The sequence below is a fragment of the Cebus imitator genome, unplaced genomic scaffold (assembly GCF_001604975.1).
Source record: "Cebus imitator isolate Cc_AM_T3 unplaced genomic scaffold, Cebus_imitator-1.0 Scaffold1, whole genome shotgun sequence".
Taxonomy (NCBI): domain Eukaryota; kingdom Metazoa; phylum Chordata; class Mammalia; order Primates; family Cebidae; genus Cebus; species Cebus imitator.
The window spans coordinates 6,986,899-7,011,428 of NW_016107316.1; the positions used below are offsets into that span (position 1 = coordinate 6,986,899).

Genomic DNA, 24,530 nt, shown 5'->3' on the forward strand with positions numbered 1-24,530 from the left:
CCCTTCAGTATTTTGCTTTATTTCTTGGCAAGCTTCAGCTGTGGACATCCCAAATAGGCTTTCCTGTAGAGTGACTGCAGTACGTAAATTTGGAAAGAGTGGAATTGAATGTAACAGATTTATCCTAACTTATCCGAGTCACAAACACTGCATGCATTAGTACAATTTTTATTGTGGTTCAAACTAATTTACTATGAGGGAAACAGGAAAAATGTAAGTTGTACTATAATTTTCCTCCAAGAGAACCACTTTAATTAAAGAAATGAAACGGAAGATGATAGGCCAGAACGTGGCTGTGCAGTCAGCTTTCTGGCTTTTTTAAAAGCTGTAATTTTGTCGGTCCCACATCCATCTTTAGTTCTCCATTTTACTGCCAGTCTAAACCACATTTACTTAACTGCCTCATACGAATTTAGGGCAAGTAGCAAGGTCACTGAGGTCCGGCACATGCCTTAGTCATCTCCTGACCCCAAGGCTCAGGAGCAGGGTGTGGCACATGAGGGACGCTTAATGACTGACAGCTGATTGATGGAGTGGCTGATATGGTCAGGCTTTGTGTGTCTACCCGAATCTCATCTTGAATTATAATCCTGATAATCCCCATGTGTCAACAGAAAGACCAGGTAGAGGTAACTGAATCATGAGGGCAATTTCCCCTCTGCTGTTCTCCTGATAGTGAGTGAATTCTCACAAGATCTGATGGTGTTATAAAGGGCTTTTCCTGCTTTGTTCAGCACTTCTTCCTGCCGCCTTGTGAAGAAGGTGCCTTGCTTCCCCTTTGCCTTCCATCATGATTGAAAGTTTCCTGAGGCCTCCCCAGCCATGCTGAACTGTGAGTCAATTAAGCCTCTTTCCTTTATCAATTACCCAGTCTCGTGTAATTCTTTACAGCAGTATAAGAACAGATTACAAGAGCTGAAGGAATTAGGAGTCAGACGCAAGTGAAAAAGGAAAAAGAAACAGACTAAAACAATAAATTAATACTGCAGAAAGTGTGGTGCTGCTATAAAGGTACCCGAAAATGTGAAAGTAACTCTGGAACTGAGCAACAGGCAGAGGCTGGAACAGTTTGGAGGGCTCAGAAGAGGACAGAAAGATGTGCAAGAGCTTAGAACTTCCTAGAGACTTGTTGAATGAGACTTTGACCAAAATGCTGACAGAAGTATGCACAAGGAAGTCTAGGTTGAGGTAGTCTCAGATGGAGATGAGGAACTTGTTGGGGACAAAGGTGACTCTTGCTGTTCTTTAGCAAAGAGACTGGTGGCATTTTGCCCCAGCCCTAAAGACCTGTAGAACTCTGCTTGAGAGAGATGACTTAGGGTATCTGGTAGAATAAATTTCTAAGAAGCAAATCATTCAACAGGTGACTTGAGTGCTCTTAAAAGCAATCGTTTTGTGCATTCACAGAGATTGTTTGGAATTAGAACTCATGATTAAAAGGGAAGCAGAGAAAGTCACTTATAGGAAGGAACTAATTTGCTTCGGATTTTATAGGCTCATAGGCAGAAGGGACTTGCCTTGTCTCAGATAAGACTTTGGACTCGGACTTCTGGGATAATGCTGGAATGAATTAAGACCTTGGCAAACTGTTGGGAAGGAATGCGTGGTTTTNAGACAGCAGATTTGGGAAGTGCCAAAGGCAGAATGATATGGTTAGTTTTTGTGTCCCCACCCAAATATCATCTTGAATTATAATCCCATTATCTCCACATATCGAGGGAGAGATCAGGTGGAGGTAACTGGATCATGGGGGTGGCTTCCCCCATGCTGCTCTCATGAGATCTGATGGTTTTATAAGGAGGTCGACCCCTTTGCTTGCCAATTCTCTTTCCTGACATTTTGGGATGAAGGTGCCTTGGTTCCCCCTCACCTTCCTCCATGACTACAAGTTTCCTGAGGCCTCCCCAGTCATGCTGAACTGTGAATCAATTAAATTACTTTCCTTTATAAGTTACCCAGTCTTGGGCAGTTCTTTTTCTTTTTTCTTTTGAGATGGAGTTTCACTCTTGTTGCCCAGGATGAAGTGGGATGGCGCCATCTCGGCTCACTGCAATGTCCACCTTCCATATTTAAGTAATTCTCCTGCCTCAGCCTCCCCAGTAGTTGGGATTACAGGTGCCTGCCACCATACCCAGATAATTTTTATATTTTTAGTAGAGACGGGGTTTCACCACGATGGCCAGTTTGGTCTCCAACTCCTGACCTCAGGTGATCCACCTGCCTCAGCCTCTCAAAGTGCTGGAACTTGCAGGTATGAGCCACCGTGCCTGGCCTGGGAAGCTGTTTACAGCAGTATGAAAATGGACAAATACAGTGACCTTCCAATCTTATGTATTCTGGAAAGGTACACAGTAGGGCCTTAATACAGATGACATAATTGGAATGGAAGAGTGAGATCTAATTTCAGCACTGGCATCCTATGTCAATGACATCTACTTAGAGACCACAGTCAAATATATTTTGAGAATTCAACTGACTTTTAGGGGAAAAAAATTCAAGTTTACAATAAGGTACTATGCATTTGGTCAAAGTAAAGCTTCACTGTGTTTCATGTACTTAAAGTTTTAGAGGAAATTATTTGTACATACATAGCACTAATGAAAAGATATGAGTAAAATAAACTTTCCCAATTTCTACTTAATCACTTCCGCCCCTTAATTTATAACATATTAATACATGTTTGTTATTTCACATAAAACCATACCTGAGATATTAAAAAACCCCAAATTACAAGAGTATAATTTTATATAAAATAAGTATCTGCATAAAGCAGCCGTAGTTACCAGAAAACAAAACACAAAATTCCCAAAATAAAGTAATACCTTAGGTGAACTGGTTAAAGGAATAAAGCATTCCTGGTTTTTATCCAGATGTTGACATGAGAATAAAACTATGCCTCAAACAATACACACCTAACAGTGATGTGTCCTGGGAGAGTCACCTGTTATGGATGGTCCTCCCAAGTGTCTTACTGAAAATAAACACAAATGGATGAAAACCTGAAAGCCTATCTATCACCACAAATGGAATGTTTTCACCTCCTTCTTGGTTCTTAGATGTGGTTTGGAAGGTCGAAGCAGCTAGAGCTTTGACAGACACAAGAAATTATTTCTTTACACAAAATGTAAGACCTGGAAAAAAATACGCTTCCTACCATATGAAAGAACTGTAAGAACATAGAAAAAAAAAACAAGATAAATGCACCTTTACTTTTAACCCTTATCTTTCAGTATTACGCTTTATTTCATTGTCAGTTTTAATTGTAGATTTTTTTTTTTTTTTAAGTTTCGCTCTTGTTACCCAGGCTGGAGTGCAATCGGTGTGACTTCGGCTCACTCCAACCTCCCAGGTTCAAGCGATTTTCCTGTCTCAGCCTCCCAACTAGCTGGGCTTACAGCCATGCGCCACCACGCCTGGCTAATTTTGCATTTATAATAGAGACAGGGTTTCTCCATGTTGGTCAGGCTGGTCTTGAACTTGTGACCTCAGGTGATCCACACGCCTCAGCCTCTCAAAGTGCTGGGATTACAGGCGTTAGCCACCATGCCCTGCCTTAATTGTGGGAATCTTAAACAGGCTTTCTTATAGAGTGACTGCAATATCTGAGTTTGGAAAGAGTGATGGTGAGATACAAAAGGTGGGATAGAATGTAATGATTTTCTCCTAATTTAACCCAGTCACAAATAGTACATGCTTTGGGACTTTTCATTTTGGTATAAAGTAATTTACTATCAGGGAAAACAGGAAAAATATAAGCTGTATTAGAATTTGTTTGGGGTTGAGAAAGGAGAAATCTTGCCTCAATAAAATCTGGACCTTAAATTTATGCATATAGTGGATTTTAAAGTCTATTTATCTACTCTTAAAATGATCCAATACAAAAATCAGATAATTTCCCAATGCTGATAATTAAAACTGGTATGTCTATACAAGTACTTGGAGGGATTTTCCAGTGGCATCTGCAATACTTTTGTATCCACAAAAGAAGGCACATGTAGCCTGAAGCCATGTTTACCTGCTTTCACTTGGAAATTAACAATAGTTACATAAAAGCTGTCTGAGGCTTGTGACAAGTAGGAACAATATATTTCAATATTCTATCTGTACAACTGACCACTTCATATCTCTGGCTTAAAAAAAATAAAAGTGCAGTTATTACTCCAAGGATTATGTCATCTACTTTCCCAAGTTAGGCACAGCCATCTTTCTTTCAGAAAGTAAATTTAAAAACCAATTCTCCGTTTTGCCTTTCCTACTACTTAGCTATTCCTAACTAAGAACTTAGTAAAATAAAGTAAATGAAGGAAAAGTCAGAGAGAAGGATCAGCACTCACAATAAATATTAAACTCTACTTACTGATACCTGGCAAAGCAACTTCGTCGGATACAGGAAAGCCAAGGGCCATCTGCCACTTGGAATACATTCTGGATAAAAATGCAATCAGTTCCTCCAAAAAATTAAACACGTGTTTTGAGTATTTCAGAAAAGGCTTAACTTTGCTCATTAATAAGGTGGAAATCATGAAGACTCACCCTGTAAAGAGGATGGCATTTGTCCCTGAAACATGGGGCCAACCGGGCATAGATCTGTAGGCTGTAGTAATAGGCTGCCAGCTGGAGAGAGATCGCAGAGTGGGACTGCTTTTCAAAGCACCGGTTAGCATCTAACACCTAGGAGGGGACATGTGAGAATTAACTCAGCTGAAAGGAAATTAAGAAGATCATTATAAACCATTACATTTCTAGTCATTCCTGCAGATTTTTCATACAAAGTTTCCATTGCATCAACTCAAGCTCAAGATCAACTTAATAATGACTAAGTTAAAAATCACAAGGCACTATAAAGCACATCCTATGCACATCAAAGTGGATGTAAAGATTGACACTGAAGCTAACTGTAGAACTGATTCTGTAGATACTGACCAGGGTCCATTTAGCACCTAAGAACTAGGAGGAGGAAATGACATGCAATAAACAATTTTACCGAGGAAAATTCACAGTATACGCTTTTTGGTCATTTTTAGGTTCTTCTTCATTGGTAAGGGCAAACTTACCTGTGGTAAGGCAAGAAGATAGGCAAGAGCCAAGGTCATGTCATTTGGCAAGGCTTCACTTGCTAGCTGCAAGAGAACTGAATGCAGAAAAGAAACGTTATTTTGCTGAGGTTGCATGTGAAATTTATAGTTAACTAAGTGTCACGTTTTTAGCCCTATAAGATTTCAACAAATAATTAGTGGCAGGGACCTTTTATAAAAGTCTATTCGGTATCATCTAAACATAGATCATATGGAATTGTGTTGAATAGCAACGTTATCTTAACTCAGAAAAAGGATACTGTTGGTAATGTACACATGAAGAAATTCAGGGCAGCTGCAAAGGCTAAGTGCAAAGACATTAGGGAGGCTTGGTTTCCTAGAGCTACATCTTTCCATTTTAATGATGCAGACAGTGCTACAAAATGATGTGCATCAATGTTAGCTAATATGGAGGCTGAAAATACGATCAGAGCAATAAAATAGCTTTATGAGTGCAAATTTGGGGTAAATCTTTTGATTACTACAATAACATGATTTTGTTCTTTCCAATAACACGCCTCTTCATCATGCTCCACAAAAAGAAAATCAGTCTTTTGTTTTGCTTGAATGTCTTAAAATATCCCAACCATTAAAAACTTTTGCTTCTCATGTAAATTTTTATACAAGCCAAAACTTGCCAATGTCATAGCTTTAACATAAAAGCATGCATTGCCAATACACTCTGTGTTTGTACACCGTTTGTTTCTGTAAGAATGCAGTCTATTCATTTAGGGCCTCAGTAGCAAATACTAGGTAGTCATATGTAATCACAATATGAACCCAATATTTTAAAAAAATACAGACTCTCATGGCCAGCACTAATGAAGGAGAACAGTATATGAACAATTCAAAGTAAATGATATTTGACTTTGGAAATGTACCACGTGATTGTTCCAGAAGATTTACCTTTCCAATTATGTCTTATGTAGAATAACGTTTAAGTTGTTTGTGTAATCTCTGTTTAGCTGATAGTCTAGGCACTGGGAACGGTGGGAGCGTAAAGAGGGACCTACAAATGGCTCAAGTGTCAGAGACTGACCTAGAACTCAAAGTTTCCTGTGGATGATTCACAGAGAAAAACTACTGTGTCTTCCCCACTGTGTATCTACAAAGGGAACATCAGTTCTCCAAATACTCATTTACTACATATCATCCAAACCTTATGAACCAAATGGACCACCAGTCAGCCTCAGCCCCTGCAAGGAATCATACAGTTTTAGAGACATTTTCTAATGAAAAGCTATTTATTTCAAGGTCCACTTCCAAATTTATTCCTTCACTCAACATCAAAAAGAACCTTCTTCAAATCAGATACTGTCTTAAGAATTAGAATCCTTTCAAGAATAAAAAGATTCTTAACAAATAATTTAAAATACAATTCAAAGGGCACCAATCAAATTTTGTACAAACTATTACAAGATCAAAGAAGAGATAGCTGGGCATTAGGCTACTGCCTGCAATCCCAACACTTTGGGAGGCCAAGGTGGGAAGATCACTTGAGTCCAGGAGTTTGAGACCAGCCTGGACAACACAGTGAGACCCCATCTCTACAGAAAATTTTAAAAATTAGCTGGGCATGGTGGTATGTGCCTATAGTCCCAGCTACTCAGGGGGCTGAGGAGGGAGGATCACTTGAGCCCAGGAGGTTGATGCTGCAGTGAGCTACGATTGTGCCACTACACTATCTGGATTACTGAACAAGACCCTGAAAAGGGGAGGGCAGGGGAGGTGAGGGGAGGGAAGCGGAGGGGAGAAAAAAGAAAAGAAAAAGAAAAAGAAAAGAAAAGAAAGGAAGGAAGAAAGAGAAAGAAAGAAAGAAAGAGATGAGACAGAAAAAGAAAGAAAGAGAAGAAGGAGGAGGGGAGGGGAAGAGAGGCAGGAAGGGGGGAAGGAGAAAAAGAAGGAGGAGGGGGAAGAGCAGGAGGAAAGAAGGAAAAGAAAGAAGGAGAAGGAGAAGAAGGAAGAGAAGAAGGGGGAGGAGGAGAAGAGAAAAGAAGAGAAGGAGGAGGGGAACGGAGAGGGGTAGAGGGAGGGGGAGGGAAAAGGGGATGAAGAAAGCTGGTGCATATACCCTAGAAGACTATTAACAAGTGAGGAATGAAGGTGTTAAGCTATAAATTTTTGATACCAGAAAACGAAAAAGAAAGCATGTAGAAATGACTGAAAATTCTGCGCCATTTGAGAGGATTTACTTAGATCCCAGAAATAACATAGTATACAAATACACAACACACACACATACACACAACACACACACACACACACACACACACACACACACACACCTGCCACCTTGACTTATGGCTACCTTATATATTCCACCATTTGATATCTCCCTAACTAACAGTCCTTCAGAATCCTTATTTTGAGAGAAAAATAAATGTTTTATATACTAATAATTCTTCTCTGTTAATTTTATTTCTTATAGTCATTTACAAGGTGAACTTCAACTGCAAACTCACCCGGTTTTTTCCCCCAACCCATTTTAATTTTCTTCAGATACTCCCTTCTTTAGACACACAAGACGCCAATTTTCCAATAAGCGTATCTGAACCCACCCATCAAACTCTGCACTGTCTCTTCACAGGCGCCCTCAGGGGCCCTTATTTCAGGTGTGTGTTTGTTTCTCCAGCTCGGAGACCTTTCTTGGAGTTGTGGTTGGGACCAACCTCAGGCCCACCCAGGAAATGAAGTCCTATTACCGTCTTCCAGTCACATCTAAGTTTGTATCATTTCCTTGTCCGCATGTCTCACCAGTACCCAAATAAAACGAAAATCCCAGGCACGTTTTAGAACAATTACCACAACATCCACCCAATCTTTCCCTTCACTTAATATACATTTGCCCATTTCTGAAAAACAACGCACCCTCAGGGATAAAAATATGAGACCCCTGAAAATGTTCCAAAGAATATGCCACAGGCTCGAGGAAAATCCCAAAGCAAAAACAACCCAACAAAAAGCAGCAACGATGATATCACTGGAATAAATGCAGAGCCCCCAGGGAGTGTTGAATTTTCACCTAGATACTTAAGTTCTAGTAGGTTTATTTTTTAAATAGTTATAGATAAAACTCACAAAATGGTCACTAACATTTTTTGAACATATATAATTTAATACAAGGCTTATAGGAGGCAAAAAAGAAAACACATAGTTAATTTTCATGAGTTCAAAGTAATGACAAAAATCGCCCTCATAAAGTTGTCTAAAGGGTCATCACTGTTATTTTTACTAAGTCGTGAATATCATCATCCTGAAATACAGATGTTTGTTCCAGTGATATCTACACAGACTTTACTTCATAAATACAACTATAGGAATCATGTTTATTTTTTCTTTTTTGCACGGCTTTTACATGGTGGAGGCCTTGCTAATCCTAGAGAGACTTCTCCTCCCAGATCTAGCTAATACCCAGAGAGCGAAACAACTTGCCTGTGAGCACACATCTGACATGCCAATCAACCAACCCACAGCCCATACTTTGAACAACTCCCCTATCTTGGCTTTTCTACCCCAAGAGGAAATAATTCTCTATTTTAATCACTCCATAGCAAGGTAACTAAACAATCAGAGACCATCCCTACATCCCAGAGCCTACCCAAATTATCCATACTAACTAATCATCAATTTGCCCAGCCTTGCCTACCCTGCTTCGTCCATTGCTTCCCATAAAACCTGGGCCCTTGCCCAGCTTTCTTCCGCCTCTAAACCACCAGTGCTTCTCCACCTGGGTGTGGCCTGTCTTCCATTTTTAGGGATCTGTGAATACAAACTTCTTCCTTCATGACAATCATTTCCATGTCTGTGAGTTTTACTAATACCCAAATAAAACCAAAATCCTAGGCAGGTTTTTTAGAACTATAACAAAATCTACAAATACATAATGAAACTCTTGCCTACAAAATCAAGCAGAATGCTACAGCAAAAAAGAAACCATTGTCAGAGCCAGAAAGTTCTCAGATCAAAGCTCAGGGACCCAACTGATTGACCACATAATTTTGAGTTTCAGAATTCAGAACGTTTTGGACTTTAGGAGGTTGTGTTATACATGCATCATATATTACATGACACCCTATGTATGGTATGGGAACACCCAATAATCAAAGACATTAATATCCCTGTTGCAAATGATTTGAATACTCATGTTAAGTGAGATAAGCAGACTATAAAGTAGACTCATGTCAGTTTAGTTCAGGTTTCGACGCCAAACAAATTACAAAAATCTTTCTGGTTTTCAAAGGATTTTAGATTTGGGATCTGGAACATTATTTGCCTCCTATGTAAATGAGGATTAAGTGAAGGAAAATATGCAAAGTGCAGAGCATCACTCTAGCTACAGAAAGTCCGCAGTAGGTTCCCTCCCTCCCTTTGTAAACCACAGGCTTGAGGAAGCAAATTCTTTTCTTCAGTTATAACGTGTTTCCATTTCCCCCTAAAAAAACTGACGGATGAAAGGTTCTTCCAATAACAACCACAGTGCAGCAGAGACAATTATTTCAATTTTATACAAATCATAATTATTAATGAATTAACGATTGTATTTAAGCATAAAGATTAAATTCACCAAGAAGCAAGAGCAGACTTAAACGGTCACACCTGATGAGCCAATACACGTCTGTCACCATATTTCCTGTGGCTTAGCTGCTTTTCACTGAGCACTCAGCAATCATTTGAATTAGTTCCTCCTCGCAACTTCTCTATTGAAAAAGTCAGATGTTTTCCTCAACTTACAAAAGAGGGTTTTGAATCACAGTAACTTTTTCATTTGCCTGGTGCCAATACACAAGCAAATCACCTTAATGTTAGAAAAGAATTCTCCCCTTGAAAACTCTCCATTCCGTCAAGCTCCAGAGTCCCTTTTCTCTTCACTGGAACCTTACTAGTGAGTGGTCTGCCCCACTGCACCCACTACCTTAACACTCACTCTTTCCTCAACTCCCTCTGTCCCTGGGTCCCAACTAATATGACCTCCAAAGGTCACCAAATCCAAGGTCTTTTCTCTCTCCTTTCTTTCTTAAATCTCACTGTGGCACCAGGCACTGCCAGACAGGCTCGCTTTGGCTGCAAGGACACTGAGTTCTCCTGGTTCTGTTCGTCAGATGGTCTTCCTCTGTGTGCCTCACCAGATCTTCGTCCTTGATTATTCAGTTAGGTCAGTTCATCACTCTCTCTTAATCCCACCTTACATGCCCACCTAGAGAATTCAACCACATTTTTTTTCCTTCCTTTTTAAAGAGATGGGGTCTTGGTCTATTGCCCAGGGTACAGTGCAATGGCACAATCTTGGCTCACTGTAGCCTCAAAATCTGGGCTCAAGTGAACACCTCCTGCCTCAGCCTCCCATGTAGCTATAGAATGGCAGGCGTGTGCCACCACACCTGGCTATTTCCTTAACATTTTTTTTGAGAGACAGGGTATTCTCATGTTGCCCAAGCTGGTGTTGAATTGATGACCTCAAATGATCCTCCTGCCTTGAATTCCCAAAGTGCTGGAATTACAGACATGAGCTACTGTGCCTGACCTCAATTCTGTTCTTAAATTCAACCGGTACCCAGGTCTATTTTCCCACTATTTAGGTTTGAACCATCTCACAAGATTTGCCTTACCAACTCTTTGTTGGACACTGCCACTCAAATGCTACCCCAAATTAATCATTTTTTACCCAATATCTTTCGTATTTCTAAAATAGTACCTTATCTTCCCAATAAACTAAACTTAACATCACAGAGTCATCTTGGACTTCATTCCTCTCCTCTGCTGCCAGCACTTGGTTCATCATCATTCCTACTGAATAATTTCCAAAGAACTCTTTCATACATACTTTCTGTTTTCACTGCCACAAACTCTAAGCTTCAATTGTTGAAAAATTAGACCCTTTCAACAGCCCCTCATTGCTGCTCTACCTGATGCCTTCAGTCTTTCTCCTTCCAGCACTTTCTTAAAATAGCAGTTTCATATTAATTTTACACAAGCACTGGATAATTGTATCATCCTCTAGCTTACAGAAAGAAAAGAATCTTCATTAGTTTCCCATTCCCTAAAAAAATTAAAGTTAACACTTCCTATTGAGCATTTAAAGTCCCCATAAATATGGGCCAACCTTAATTTGTGGTTTTAATTTGCCATTAAACCTACCCTGTGTGTCAACCCAATCAGTCTGAATTCCAAACTCTCTGTCTGTGCTCATGCCATTGCCTTGTATAACACAAATAATAAAATTAATCTAAAACAAAAATAACTATAATTTTAAAAATATATGCTCTGAGAAGCCAAACATGAAATAGGTGTTTTACATCAATTAGCTCTAAGTGTCTTAAAAGTCCTACAAGAAGATAGTATTATCTTGTTTGTACAGAGGCTTGGAAGCTTATGTAAATCTGCCAAACTCAGAAAGGCAGTTCATCTGTGAAGACAGAAAACAAGATCCAAAATAAGATCGACATCTTTCTTGATCAGTACCTATCAGGCTATTGACAACCTTACGCTATGACAAACAATTAACATATGCCATTTTAAGAATGTGGAAGAAGAGATTCTTAGGATAAATTCCTAGAAATAGAACTCCTGGGTCGAACAATACATGCAACTGCATCCATTGGTACTGTCATGTGCTTTTTAAATTCTCACTTTGAGCATCTCCTCCAGAAATGCTATTGAGCTTGTGCAGTTCACCCATCTGAACATCCATGTGGTCTAATTCCCTAGGGACTTCTTGACATCTATTTCAACCACCCAAGCCAGATGGAAAATGTGCAAAGTTCTCTCGACCAGTTAAAAACTTCATTCATGAGTTGACTTCTCAGAATTAATCTTAAGCAAAAGGCTCTTTGGCTTTCTATTACCCTTTCTGGGAAACTATGATTCAGACTTTAACCACACGTCACCTGGTAAACTCCAGGGGAATTCAGAATAGTAACTCTATTAAAATTCTCCAGTGATTGGGTTCTATTATCCAGGTAGCCCTCCTACAGATTGAAAAGTAAACTCTAGACAAAATATAAAAAACAAGTATTAAAAGGCTGGGCGAAGTGGCTTATGCCTGTAATCCCACCACTTTGGGAGGCTGAGGCAGGTGAATCACTTGAAGCCAGGAGTTCAAGACCAGTCTGGTAAAGATGGTAAAACCCCATCTCTACTAAAAATACAAAAAACTATCCAGACATGATGGCGTGCACCTGTAGTCCCAGCTACTCAGGAGGATGAGGCCTGAGAATTGCTTGAACCTGGGAGGTGGAGACTGCAATGAGCTGAGATCACACCACAGCACTCCAGCCTGGGCAACAGAGAGAGACTCCATCACAAAACAAACAAACAAACAACAACAACAACAACAAAAACAAGCATTAAAAGCCACTGGATAGGTGCCTAAAAAAAAAAAACCAGAAACTGGAAGATGGCTGCCATGTGAAGGAATGAATGGTACTGGTGAGTTTCCCATCTTTACAGCTTCAATCCTAAGGGCAAACTCCTGCCAGTGCCATACTGGGCAGGTAAAACTCAGATAGAAAACCTGCAGTCTTGAAACACCAAGGTTCAGAAAATCCACAACACCTGAAAGTAAGAGAAGTCTGGTGATTCCTTATAAAACTAAACAAACCCATAACCTTTGATCCAGCAATTCTACCATTAAAATTTACCTATAAGAAATAAAAAAACATGTCCACAAAAACACCTGTATGAGAGTTCACAGCAGCTTTTTTAAAAAAATAACAACCATAAGCCAAATCCTTTTTTTTTTTTTTTTGAGACGGAGTCTTACTCCTTCGCCCAAGCTGGAGTGCCGTGGCATGATCTTGACTCACTACAACCTCTGCCTCCCGGGTTCAAGCAATCCTCCTGCCTCAGCCTGCCCCAAGTATCCTTTAATAGAAGGGTGGATGAACAGTTTTATATGCATACAATGAAATACTACTCAATAATTTAAAATAAAAATCTACCGACAATGCCATATAAATGAATCTCAAAAACGCACTTTAAGTGTCATACAAAATAATACGTACTATATAATTGCATTTAATGAATTCTAGAACAATAAAAAATAATCTACAGTGGGGAAAAAATCAGAGCATGGGGTGCCCTATAGGAAGTGTGGGTTGGGTGTGTGCTAAGAACAGGATCAGACTTTAGGGTGGCCGTAAGGTCTCTGCATCTTGACAGGAGTTACACAGGTGCTGTACTTGTCAGAATCTGTCCAGTGGTACAAGTAAGATTTTTGTATTTCACTGTGAATTTTGAAACATACAAAAGTAAAAAATGCTCACTCTAGTTAAAGATATGCAGTGTATTGCCAAGAGGTGAAGTTTACTGATGTCTGTAATTTACTTCAAAATACATCAAAAATGAAGTTGAGTTTGATTGATTGATGGGTGGAGAAATATAGGTATAGTAAATGTGGCAATATTAATTGAAGAGTATATGGGAGTTCACTGCAGAATTATTTCAACTTTACTGTGAATTTTTAATTTTCTTAATAAAAATGCTGGGGAAGAAAAGAGAAAGAAATCCTCCCTAAAAACTATGTCAAATGCTTAAGCTCCCTGGCAGTTAACTTTTTCCCCAAAGAGGGGTTTCTAAAAGACTCTTCTGGGCAAGTTATATTTGCCTGGTCTCCAGCACTGCACTCAGCCGGCTGAGTTACTGACTACACTAAACCCATGACCTCCCAGCTGCTTCAAGACTGGAAGAATCCCAGGCATCAAGTATACCATTCTCCATATGACTTGAGATGAAAGGAATCTCTCTTCTCCAATCTCTAACACAACTGTTGCTGAAGTTATCTCATGACTCTTTTTCTCCTACACAGTGATCCCAGGCCATTCATCTCTATAACCCAAACGCCTCGCCCAGGGCTCTCCTAACTAACATGAATTGTAGGGAACTGATGGGGATGGTGGAGGACATGAGTCTCCCTCCACTCCACTCCTGAGCATCAAAACTGTCTCAGCAGCCCTCACCCAGACTCAGAGTTTCTAATCAGATGGAAATCAAAACCCACACTTGGAAGCTTCTTAGCTGTGGAATTTGTACACCATATAAAGCAATATTTGACAAAATATTCAGAGAAGATGGTAAGCAGATTTTGCTGGAATGCACAACATGTAATATTGGCTAGAGACTGAATCACAGGGGCTTTACCATTGAACATAAATAATAAATAAATAAAACCTGCTCTACATTTAGCAGTGTGCATGAATTTAATTTGTAATGCTACTTCTCAAACCTTGAATACTGCATTTTCTTTTTTTTTTTTTTTTTTTTGAGACGGAGTTTCGCTCTCATTACCCATGCTTGAGTGCAATGGCGCGATCTCGGCTCACCGCAACCTCCGCCTCCTGGGTTCAGGCAATTCTCCTGCCTCAGCCTCCTGAGTAGCTGGGATTACAGGCATGCACCACCATGCCCAGCTGATTTTTTGTATTTTTAGTAGAGATGGGGTTTCACCATGTTGACCAGGATGGTCTCGATCTCTTGACCTCGTGATCCACCCGCCTCGGCCTCCCAAAGTGCTGGGATTACAGGTGTGAGCCACCACGCCGGGCCCGAATACTGCATTTTCTAAACAAGTTATATGGCCAAAACCAGATGAAATCTATGCTTAAGCCTTCAAGTACTAACTCTGTGCAAAGTAAGTGCCTCTAGAAAGCACTCTGATAAATTTAATTCCAGAACAAAACTCATAAGGTTGCCCATATTATTGATTTGGAAATCATTAACCATTAAATCATTCATCTAGCTAAATAAATAATGACCAATTTTCTTCAGTTAGTCTCCATAAAAATCTTTTCATCAACTTTATTAAAAAATTCTAAAAAGTCAGATCATGTTAGGAAGTTTAATTTATATTATGACCTACTTCTAAAGTCCAGAATTACTTTTTTACCACAATTTTTAATCTGTGTCACTTATAACCTACATCATTTTTCAATTCTGCTGAGTTTCTGACAAATATTTGATACTACAAAATAGCCAAAGGTTTCTGTTCCAGACATATTGGCATTAGCAAATATATAAAATGTGATAGGGAATATGAAAATGCTTCATAAATTATACACCCAAATTTACATAAAAGGGATTATTATTATTAAAAATCACCTCTACATTTAATATTGATGGTATAATAATATGTTTTCTTAATATAAATTGTAAGTGTTCTGAAATGTTTTTATCATTCAATGACATTTGAAATGTTTTAAAAATTCCTTAATAGTCTTAGATTCTTTCTCTGGTGAAATATTAAAATCTGATTGTTAGAAAATAAAATCTCAAGAAACACCAGGGCAGACAGAAAATCACTGCACGCCCTTAAAATCCCATAGACACCACTAAGCACAGTACACAAACTAGGGTGCAGATGCGCTAAGAGCGTACACTCAATTCACTGGCCCAATGACTCTGATAGACACACTGTACTTACTCTCATCATTGCGAAGACACTTTCATTCCATAGCTGCCTCACAGAAAATCCTCACAGCTGTAAGGATAGAACATTTAGAAGTAGACGTGGTACTCAGAATGTGAGCCTTAAGTTGAAGAGACCAGACACAGCCATAAAAGACCTGGGGAGTTTTCTCTACGCTGCCTAGTGAGAAGGTCAGAGAGATAGGTCTCAGTATGAAAATGGGCAGATGAGGCTGGGGAGAATCTAATATTTAAAGCGAAACTTTCCCAACAGTCTTGACTATGGTTTCACAATTGAATCCCCTGAGGTTCTCCAGAAAACACATGATTTATGAGCCAGGTGTGGTTTGGGAGATTGAGATGGGAAGACTGCCTGAGTCCAGGAGTTTGAGACCAGCCTGGGCAACATAAAGAGACTCTACTCTGTCTCTACATTAACAATAAAAAAATTCAGCTGGGCATGGTGTGTGCACCTGTAGTTCCAGCTACTTAGGAGGCAGTGGTGGGAGGGTCGCTTGTGCTCAGGAGGCTGAGACAGCAGCAAACCACAGTCATGCCACTGCACTCTAGCCTGGGCAGCAGAGCCAGATGCTACCTCTTATAAAAAATTAAAATTGATAAATGTGCCCAACTCCAGAGTTACTGAAAAAATCACCTACAATGGATTCAAGGGCTGCAGTATTTCTTAAAAATTTTCCGAAGAGATTCTAAAGTATGACCAGGAAGGAGAACTACAGAGGTAAGTCCTGAAAAAATGGTGAAATCATAATTGGATCAACCGAAGGGCAAGCTGGTAGCAAGGACAATCATGCAGGTCAGGGGACCCGACTGAGCCGAGGTGCACATGTGGGCGCCCAGCATGAAGCCATCAGGGAGCAACAGCCCCGAGGCAAAACATTCAAGCTTTATAGATAAGAAAACAGAAGCAAAGGAAAACAGAATAATATTCTTCGGCTTGAAATCCCTACAGCTCTTGATAGACGGTTCATTCAAAATGTTTAAAGTCACTCACAAAGCCTTGCACTCCTTCTCAGACTACTATCCCTTCATTTCTCCACTGGCTGGCCATACACATCCCTGAAAAATCATAAAGTTTTAAATGTTCTTTGCCTCTGTGAATTTTATCCCCTCCTCCTAAAATATCTCATTTCTTCTTCCCCTAAACCCACCTCTCTATCCATTTCCTCCTTTATTCATCCTTCCAAGTCCCAGTCAAATATCGTCTGCTTCAGAAGGCCTCTTCACAACACCTTCTCCCTCAGCTGAAACACCTCTACAATCCCAATGCCCCTGGGTTTGCCTGTCATAGCGCGTATCACACATCTGTCTGTCTCCCCATCTCTTTTATAAGCCTGTTGAAGACAAGGATAATGTCTCTATCTTTATATTCTAAGTTCCTAGGACAGGGCCTAGCACACAGGTGGCTAGAGGACCTCTCCTTCAGTGAATAATGTCCACACGGTTAGAAAGGGAACTGGAAGAGATCCCTGATCATCCTCAAGTATGTTTCCCCCACTCTATAAAGCTCCACAAGAAAACCTCACTATTTGCTTTACTTCTCGAGATCGTTTTGATACCTCATCATTTAGTTATCAACTATGCAAAGATGGCTGAGTACTGTAAGGATTCTTTGAAAAGAGGAGGCTGATTAACCTCTCAAGGGCCCAATTGCTTACATACTCAACGTTTCTCGAAAAACAGCACTGGAAAATATCAGAAGCCTAATACAATGAGCAAATCAATTTGAGAGGGTCTACTCCAAGAAAGCAGCCAACTTTAAGGCCTTTAAGCATGTGGTCCCATTATTTGGCCTTTTTGCAAAGCCTTTTTGTTCCATTATTTTGCCTTTTGTACCTTCTATATGAGAGGTATTCAAATTCACATACAGGTACAAGTATATCTCAAAGATACAGGAAGTTTTGTTCCAGACTACCGCAATACAGCAAATATTGCCATAAACTACATCACACAAATTGTTTGGTTTCTCAGTGCATATTAAAGTTGTGTTTACACTATACTGTAGTCTATTAAGTATGTAATAACATTATGTCTAGAAAACCATGTACATACCTTAATTTAAAAATACTTCATTGCTAAAAAATGCTAGTAATCATCTGAGCCTTCAGTATCTTTTCGCAGGTGAAAGGTCTCAATGTTGATGGCTGCTGACTGATCAGGATTGTGGTTGCTAAAGGTTGTGGTGACTGTGGCAATTTCTCAAAATGAACCAACCTCTGCTAGCTTCATACTTTTCTTCTGTAGTTTCCTTACTCTTTTCAGGCTTCACAGAATTAAAGGCAGTAAAAGGGACCTGTTCCGGATTACACTTTGGCATAAGGGAATGTTGTGGCTGGTTTGATCTTCTATGCCGGCCACTAAACTCTCTGTACATCAGCAATAAGGTTGTTTTGCTTTCTTATCACCTGTGTGTTCACTGGAGTAGCATTTTTAATTTCCTTCAAGAACTCTTCCTCTGCATTCACAACGTGGCTAACTATAAGTCTTTCTCAGCTTTCAACACACCTTGCACACTAAGCTTAATCATTTCCAGCTCTTAAAGTTACAGATGTACAACTCTTCCTTTCACTTGAACATTTATAGGCCATTACAGGGTTATTAATTGGCCTCACTTCAATATTGTTGTGTCTCAGAGAACAGAGACCCCCAAGAAGAGGGACAGAGCTGGAAAATGGCTGGTCAGCGGAGCAGTCAAAACACACATGACATTTATCAATTAAGTTTACATCTTATATTAGTGTAGTTCATGGTGCCCCAAAACAATTACAACAGTAACATCAAAGATCGCTCATTATGAATCACTGTAACAGATATGTAATGAATAATGAAGAGTAATAACAATGAAGAGTTTGAAATATTGTGAGAACTATCAAAATATGACAGAGAGACATGACGTGAGCACACCATGTTGAAAAAAATGGCTCTGATAGACTTGCTTGACATAGAGTTGCGTAAATCTTCCATTTTTTAAAAAGCACTGTATCTGCAAAGTGTAATATAGCAAAGGACAATAAAGTATGCTATGCTCATACTTTGCAAATTAAATAACAAAAATATCATATAAACCAATGTTTGTGAATGTACTGGTTATTACTTCAGTCTCCATTACTATGCCAAAAAACAGGTGATATGCCCATATCCAACCTAGTATTCTCTTAAGGTCTCAGATTCTACCTGTACAAACTACCTGCCTGGATAACCAATCATACTTAATCCATGGGCAACTGATATAAGACAATAAAAAGAAAAGCAATCAGTAAGGAAGAATAGTTAAACAGGGAAAGAGAAACATGACTGTACTCTTCATACATACTCAATCTCAACTGTAAGATGTACCATGAATTTAGTAATAGCCTTTTGGAGAAGAAAAGAAACATAAATATATCCATAACTGTGATATATTCCCTGAACAGAGAAGAACAGGTAGAGAAACAGGCATCTCAGAATCGAAGGAAAATGGTATACTTAGTAAAAATCTCTACTGTTCAAGGGACCTGCACAGTGTATGGGGAAGTAGTATTTACCTCTCCTCTTCCCAGCAGCATGTGAGTACTGATTGATAGAAAAAAATTATCTAAAAATAAGCTATACTATCAGGTTTTGGGGGGAATTAGCAGTTCTGTTCCCTGTATGCATTTTCCTAAATTTTACTTCACACAGCAACATGCTCAGTCAACAGACAGCACTGTCCAGGCTTATTGGCAGTTAGAGGTGGCCAGTAATACAATAAAAAGTAATAATAAGTAATAAAATAATAAGTGCAAGTTATGGATGGGACTTGCAAGAAAACTGCTTTTCCTTCATCCCTTTTCCTTCTCACTGATGTTTGAAATAGAGACAAGATAGCTAAAGTTCCAGCAGCCTTTGAATTATGAAATATTCACTGAGGATGGCAACACAGAGGGAGGGGGAATTGAAAGGACACGGTCAAGGAAACTACCCTAGAACCTTAAAAAGAAGAAGGCTAGCCAGGCGTGGTGGCTCACGCCTGTAATCCCAGCACTTTGGGAGGCTGAGGCGGGTAGATCACAAGGTCAGGGGTTCAAGACCAGCCTGAACAACATGGCGAAGCCCCAACTCTACTTAAAAATACAAAAATTAGCCGGGCGTGGTGGTGCACACTTGTAATCCCAGCTACTTGGGAGGCTGAGGCAGGAGAATGGCTTGAACCTCGGAGGTGGAGGTTGTGGTGAGCTGAGAGCATGCCATTGCATGCCAGCCTGGGCTACACAGCGAGACTCTGTCTCAAAAAGAAAAGAAAAAAAAAGAGAGAGAGAGAAAAAGAAGAAGACCAAAGGGAAAAAAAGGTATAAATTGTAAGTTTTCTTGGGTAAATGTGCATGCATTTCATTCTTTTCAAAAATTTCTATATGGAAAGATATTCTACCAAGCAGAAAATTCTGAAGATCAAATATGACCTACATTCTATTAAGCATAAAATCAGGAAATAAATTTTATTGAGCATTTTTTGCATTCACTATGAGAATCACCTTAATAACTAGCCCCTGAAAGATAGGAATGATATTTATCCCTTTAAACCCTCAATATAAGTACAAATCCTGAAAACAGTAGGTTCTCAATAAACGTTTTAAACAAAATTAATACATGGATGAATGAATGAATGATAATGTCAAGTTAAGCAATTCAAAATTACTGAAAAATTTCTTTTCCAAACTCTTGTTCATTTGTACATTCTTAGTTAACAATGTTCTCCTAGAGTTACACACCGTCAAGGAACTAGAATCTTCTCCTTACCCTCAGTTGTTGGAAATACTTCTTCTCCTTTATTTTTAGCTTCTGCCAGTTTTCCAGTCCTCAGCAATACTTCTGCAAAGCTTTCCACTGGAACATGCTGATAGGTGTCATAGGTCACTTCAGACTAGACAAAAGAAGCAGTTTCACCAAGGAGTAGGGTGCCTTTTGTTATACAAATATATGCTTAGAAAACACAACTATAAGATGTTATGTCTTCTGGTGACCTGAATAATAACTTCTCACAAACTGAAGCATATTATTTTATGAAACATTTTTAAATAGATGTTAATCTCATAATGTGTCATAATATATACCAAAGAAACATGTAAAACCAATGAATAACATGAGTAAGACAAGTAAGTATATTTTCGGGAAAATTTTAGTTTTTGTTTATACTGTCTATAACAGCATGACAGTTAAATTTATCTTCTTAGACTCGCTGTCCTTACCTCAGTGACAAAAGGATTTGAGATGACAGATTCATAAAAAGGATGACACCCTTGTTTTTCCAGATCTTCATTAGCTGTAGTTCCGATTTGATATGCACCACCATATTTTTGCCCCTGAAAAGAAAAAAGTAAAGAAAAATGGATAAAAAGAAAAAGACGGCAAGGGAGTAGGAAAAGGAGTAAAAACAAGGAAGAAAGGGAGAGAGCGAGGAAGAAAAGGCTGATTTCAGGGGAAACTGATCAATGTTTCCTGCGCTTCCCATGACCTAAAAAGAGGGCCAGAGTCACACAGATACCCAGCAGAGAATGAAGGAGAATATCCAAATGCTAAGAGCAGCACATCAACCCCACCCTGCAATGCCTTTTTCTTTTCCCGGTCACTTTGACATCAATGAATTAGAAACACTGAAGCAATCAATGTTGTTCACATGGTGAGTTTTCTACACTACTATCAGAATAACCACTGAAAAACATCATCTTGCTGGGCGCTGTGGCTCACGCCTGTAATCCCAGCTCTTAGGGAGGCAGAGGTGGGAGGATAGCTTGAGCCCAGGAGTTCGAGACCTGCCTGGGCAATATAATGAGACCCCATTCTCCACAAAAAGGAAAAAAAAAAAAAAAAAGACAAAACATCACCTTGTCTGTGTTGCTGCCCTGCTTAAAAATCCTTCAGTAGCTCTAAACAAGCCAAACAGCCAACAGCCTAAAAACTAAACTATGTAGAATAACATCTGAGGTGATTAAATGTTACTTAACATGAAAAGCTAACTTTCCACCTCAACCAAACTGCCTGCTTTATGTATCTTATTGGCTTCTCCATCTGTCTCCCACTGTGAGGGTCCTGCCCTGCTGACTGTCATTAGAGTCTAACTTTCCTTTCAGGCCCAGTTCAGACCTGACCTGCTGAATCCTTGTCAGGTGGACACAGGATGATATGATTGTGCCCCTTTCATGATCCCCATCTCTTTCACAACTACCACCCACACAGGTCTTCAAGACATGTTATCAGCATTGCAGATTAGCAAGAACTTTAGTACGCCTAGATTATAGTTAATTATCTTTATGTTCTGCTTTCTCCAAATAAATTGTAAAGCTCCTTACTGGAAGAGCCAAGTAAAAAGAATTCACCTATTCCTCCAAGGCTTACTGCAGTTACATTATGCCAAGCACAGTCTAGGGAAACGATGAAACTGCTGCTGCAAATTATAAAAATTACAGCTGAGATTTAACAGTGTCTCAGTAAATGTCATCTTCATTTATTCAACTGTTTGGACCATTGTCCTTAGGTCTTGTCTTTCTCCCACATCCAGACTACCAGCAAGTCTAACAAATACATCCCATCCCCAAACCAGCCTCTTCCCACTGCCTTCATCTCTGTGCCAGCTCAAACTACCCATGTCTCTCACCGGGAGGACTGATCTCACTGCATGTTGGCTTCTATCTCACTGTCTCTTTTCTATTCTTTCTATAGCACTTAAATGAGTACAGTAAAAGTAAAGTTGGATCACACAACTGCATTGCCTAAATTCTCCAAAAGCTTTCCGTCTTATTCAAAACAAAATCTATAGTTGCCATCACAGTCTACATGAGGCTTTAAATGATGAGCCTCCCTACCACCTTTCTGATCTCATCACCTTCCATTCTCCCCATTGTTCACTCAGCTCAGGCCACACTGGCCCCTTTTATGTTCTATGCAGATGTCAACTGTGCTACCCCACTCCGGGGGGGACAGGGTTTGCATTTGTTCTCCTTGGTTCAACCATATTTCTGCTCAAAGTGGCTCCTTTTCTGAGAAACCTAATTTCTCTATCTTAATCAGAACTTCACTCCCCAGGATCACTCAGACTTTACCTGCCTTGCTTACTTATCTTTGTCACGTTCGTTATCAGCTGCCATTACATTATTATACAAACGTGTATCTTCTGTGTTTCCCCAACTGACATGTAAGTTCCACAGGAGAAGGGAATTAGACTGAAGTGTTTCCCCTCCGTATTCCCAGTAATTAGCACAGCATTTGAAAGGAAGAAACTGTCTAATAAGTATTTGCTGAATGAATAAATGAATGAGATGCACAAGGAGTGTTTGAGGCAAATTGCTAATAGTCCTATGTTTTTCCTCTTTGTTTTCCAGTGTCAGATTAAAGGACTGCGGTGCGAGAATGCAGAGCAAACTCAATGGCTCTACTGCCTGCCCTGACTTGGACTTCCAGAATGAAAGCAAGAATCTGTTCAGCTGTCCTTCTTGAGAGCCCCCAGTCTGCCTCCTATCACTCTTCCTCAACTATCAGCCCGTAGAAATACAGCAAAAGCAAGTAAGCACTGATAAAATTTTTCTTTTCATCTCACTAAATTCTGATACATAAACCGAGCCTTACCTAAATCTCTATTAGTGTCCTTTGCAAATATTCCATGGGAATATATTACATTCTATAAAACAGATTACTCATTCCCTATCTGAGGAGAGGTCTATATTTCTTGAGAGATTTTTTTAACCATGTAGAGAAGATAAAGATGTAACAGTGAAAGCATTGCTAATTAATTCATATAAACCATACAACTGATTTTAAAAAGAAAGATGCACTGCTTACCTGAAGGGGTCGAAGGTAAGTTAAAGACCTCTTCCACCACTGCCCATCACTGACGGCCTGGAGCACCGCCTTGGTGGTGGTTGTGGTGTTGGAAAGGACTTTCATGGTGGTAGCAGTGGTCCAGCGTAATAGGTCAGCTGAATTGCTACCTGGAACACCTACTTCATCCTGTGTTAAAGAAATGAAATAGAAAGGGCAAAAATGTGTATTATCATAAGAACAGAGAAGACAGTGATAATGTGAATGTTTAAAATAATCAGATATTAAACATGTAGATAAATTTAAAAACCCATCCATCTTTGCTTATAACAAAGTAAATGTTAAAAGAGCACTATCAACATATTGTTCTCTCTGAATCATTTAACAAAAAAATAAAACTGGGGAAAGAGAAAAACACCATAGTGCATTAGTTAAATAATCCCTCAGAGATATTTATAAAATAAATAATTGGTATTTTATTTTTTACCAATCTAATATCCTAACCATGAGATACTCATATTTGTTTCCTTGACAATACATTTTAAAGTATTTATTATTTAGATAAATTTAAAAAAAATACATTATTCATCTGAATAATGCCACTGCAACCCAGAAAGAAGTAGAAGATTCAGACAATCAACCTTTAACTATCAAAAGGCGTTTCCATCCAAACAAGCAGGTAATTAATAGTCTTTGACAAGTTCATAATGCAGTACCTCCGGCCAATCTTGAAGCAACCAGCTGAAGTTCTCACTATTACTACTCTGACAGATTCCACAAGGAGAAAACGTCAATACATTAATTACAGTCTTGTAAACAAAAAGGATGAAGACCTATCTGCATTTAGTCAAAGAAAAATATGATTTGTTCTATAACTTCTTGGTTTATTGTCTATCCACTTCCACTTATTTTTTTCTTTTCTTAAGAATCTCAGTTAAACAAGAGAAAAACTTAAGACTTAGTTTATCAATACCAATAGCCTGTTGTAACTGACAGAAGGATAACTTACTTAATAGCTTAGTTTGGCTATTTAGGTCTACATCTTGTTATTCATTAAGTTATAATTTAAGTAATAAAAAGGAATAAATCATGTTCATTGCAGCACTGTTTACAATAGCAAAGACCTGGAACCAACCCAAATGCCCATCGATGATAGACTGGATAGGGAAAATGTGGCACATATACACCATGGAATATTATGCAGCCATCAAAAATGATGAGTTAGGGTCCTTTGTAGGGACATGGATGAACCTGGAAACCATCATTCTC

At 39.2% G+C, this 24,530-nt stretch overlaps 1 protein-coding gene across 2 annotated transcripts in view; it reads right to left on the minus strand.

Moving 5' to 3' along the window:
- Window positions 1–24,530, minus strand: part of NBAS (NBAS subunit of NRZ tethering complex) — a 381,587-nt gene that overhangs the window by 131,600 nt on the left and 225,457 nt on the right. For both annotated transcript variants that reach the window (XM_017526040.2, XM_017526057.2), the window contains 5 exons: window positions 23,283–23,450; window positions 20,696–20,809; window positions 20,247–20,370; window positions 5,055–5,131; window positions 4,534–4,671 (listed from right to left, as the gene is read on the minus strand). In XM_017526040.2, coding sequence (XP_017381529.1) covers window positions 4,534–4,671; window positions 5,055–5,131; window positions 20,247–20,370; window positions 20,696–20,809; window positions 23,283–23,450 — 621 coding nt within the window. The remainder of the gene's footprint in view (window positions 1–4,533; window positions 4,672–5,054; window positions 5,132–20,246; window positions 20,371–20,695; window positions 20,810–23,282; window positions 23,451–24,530) is intronic.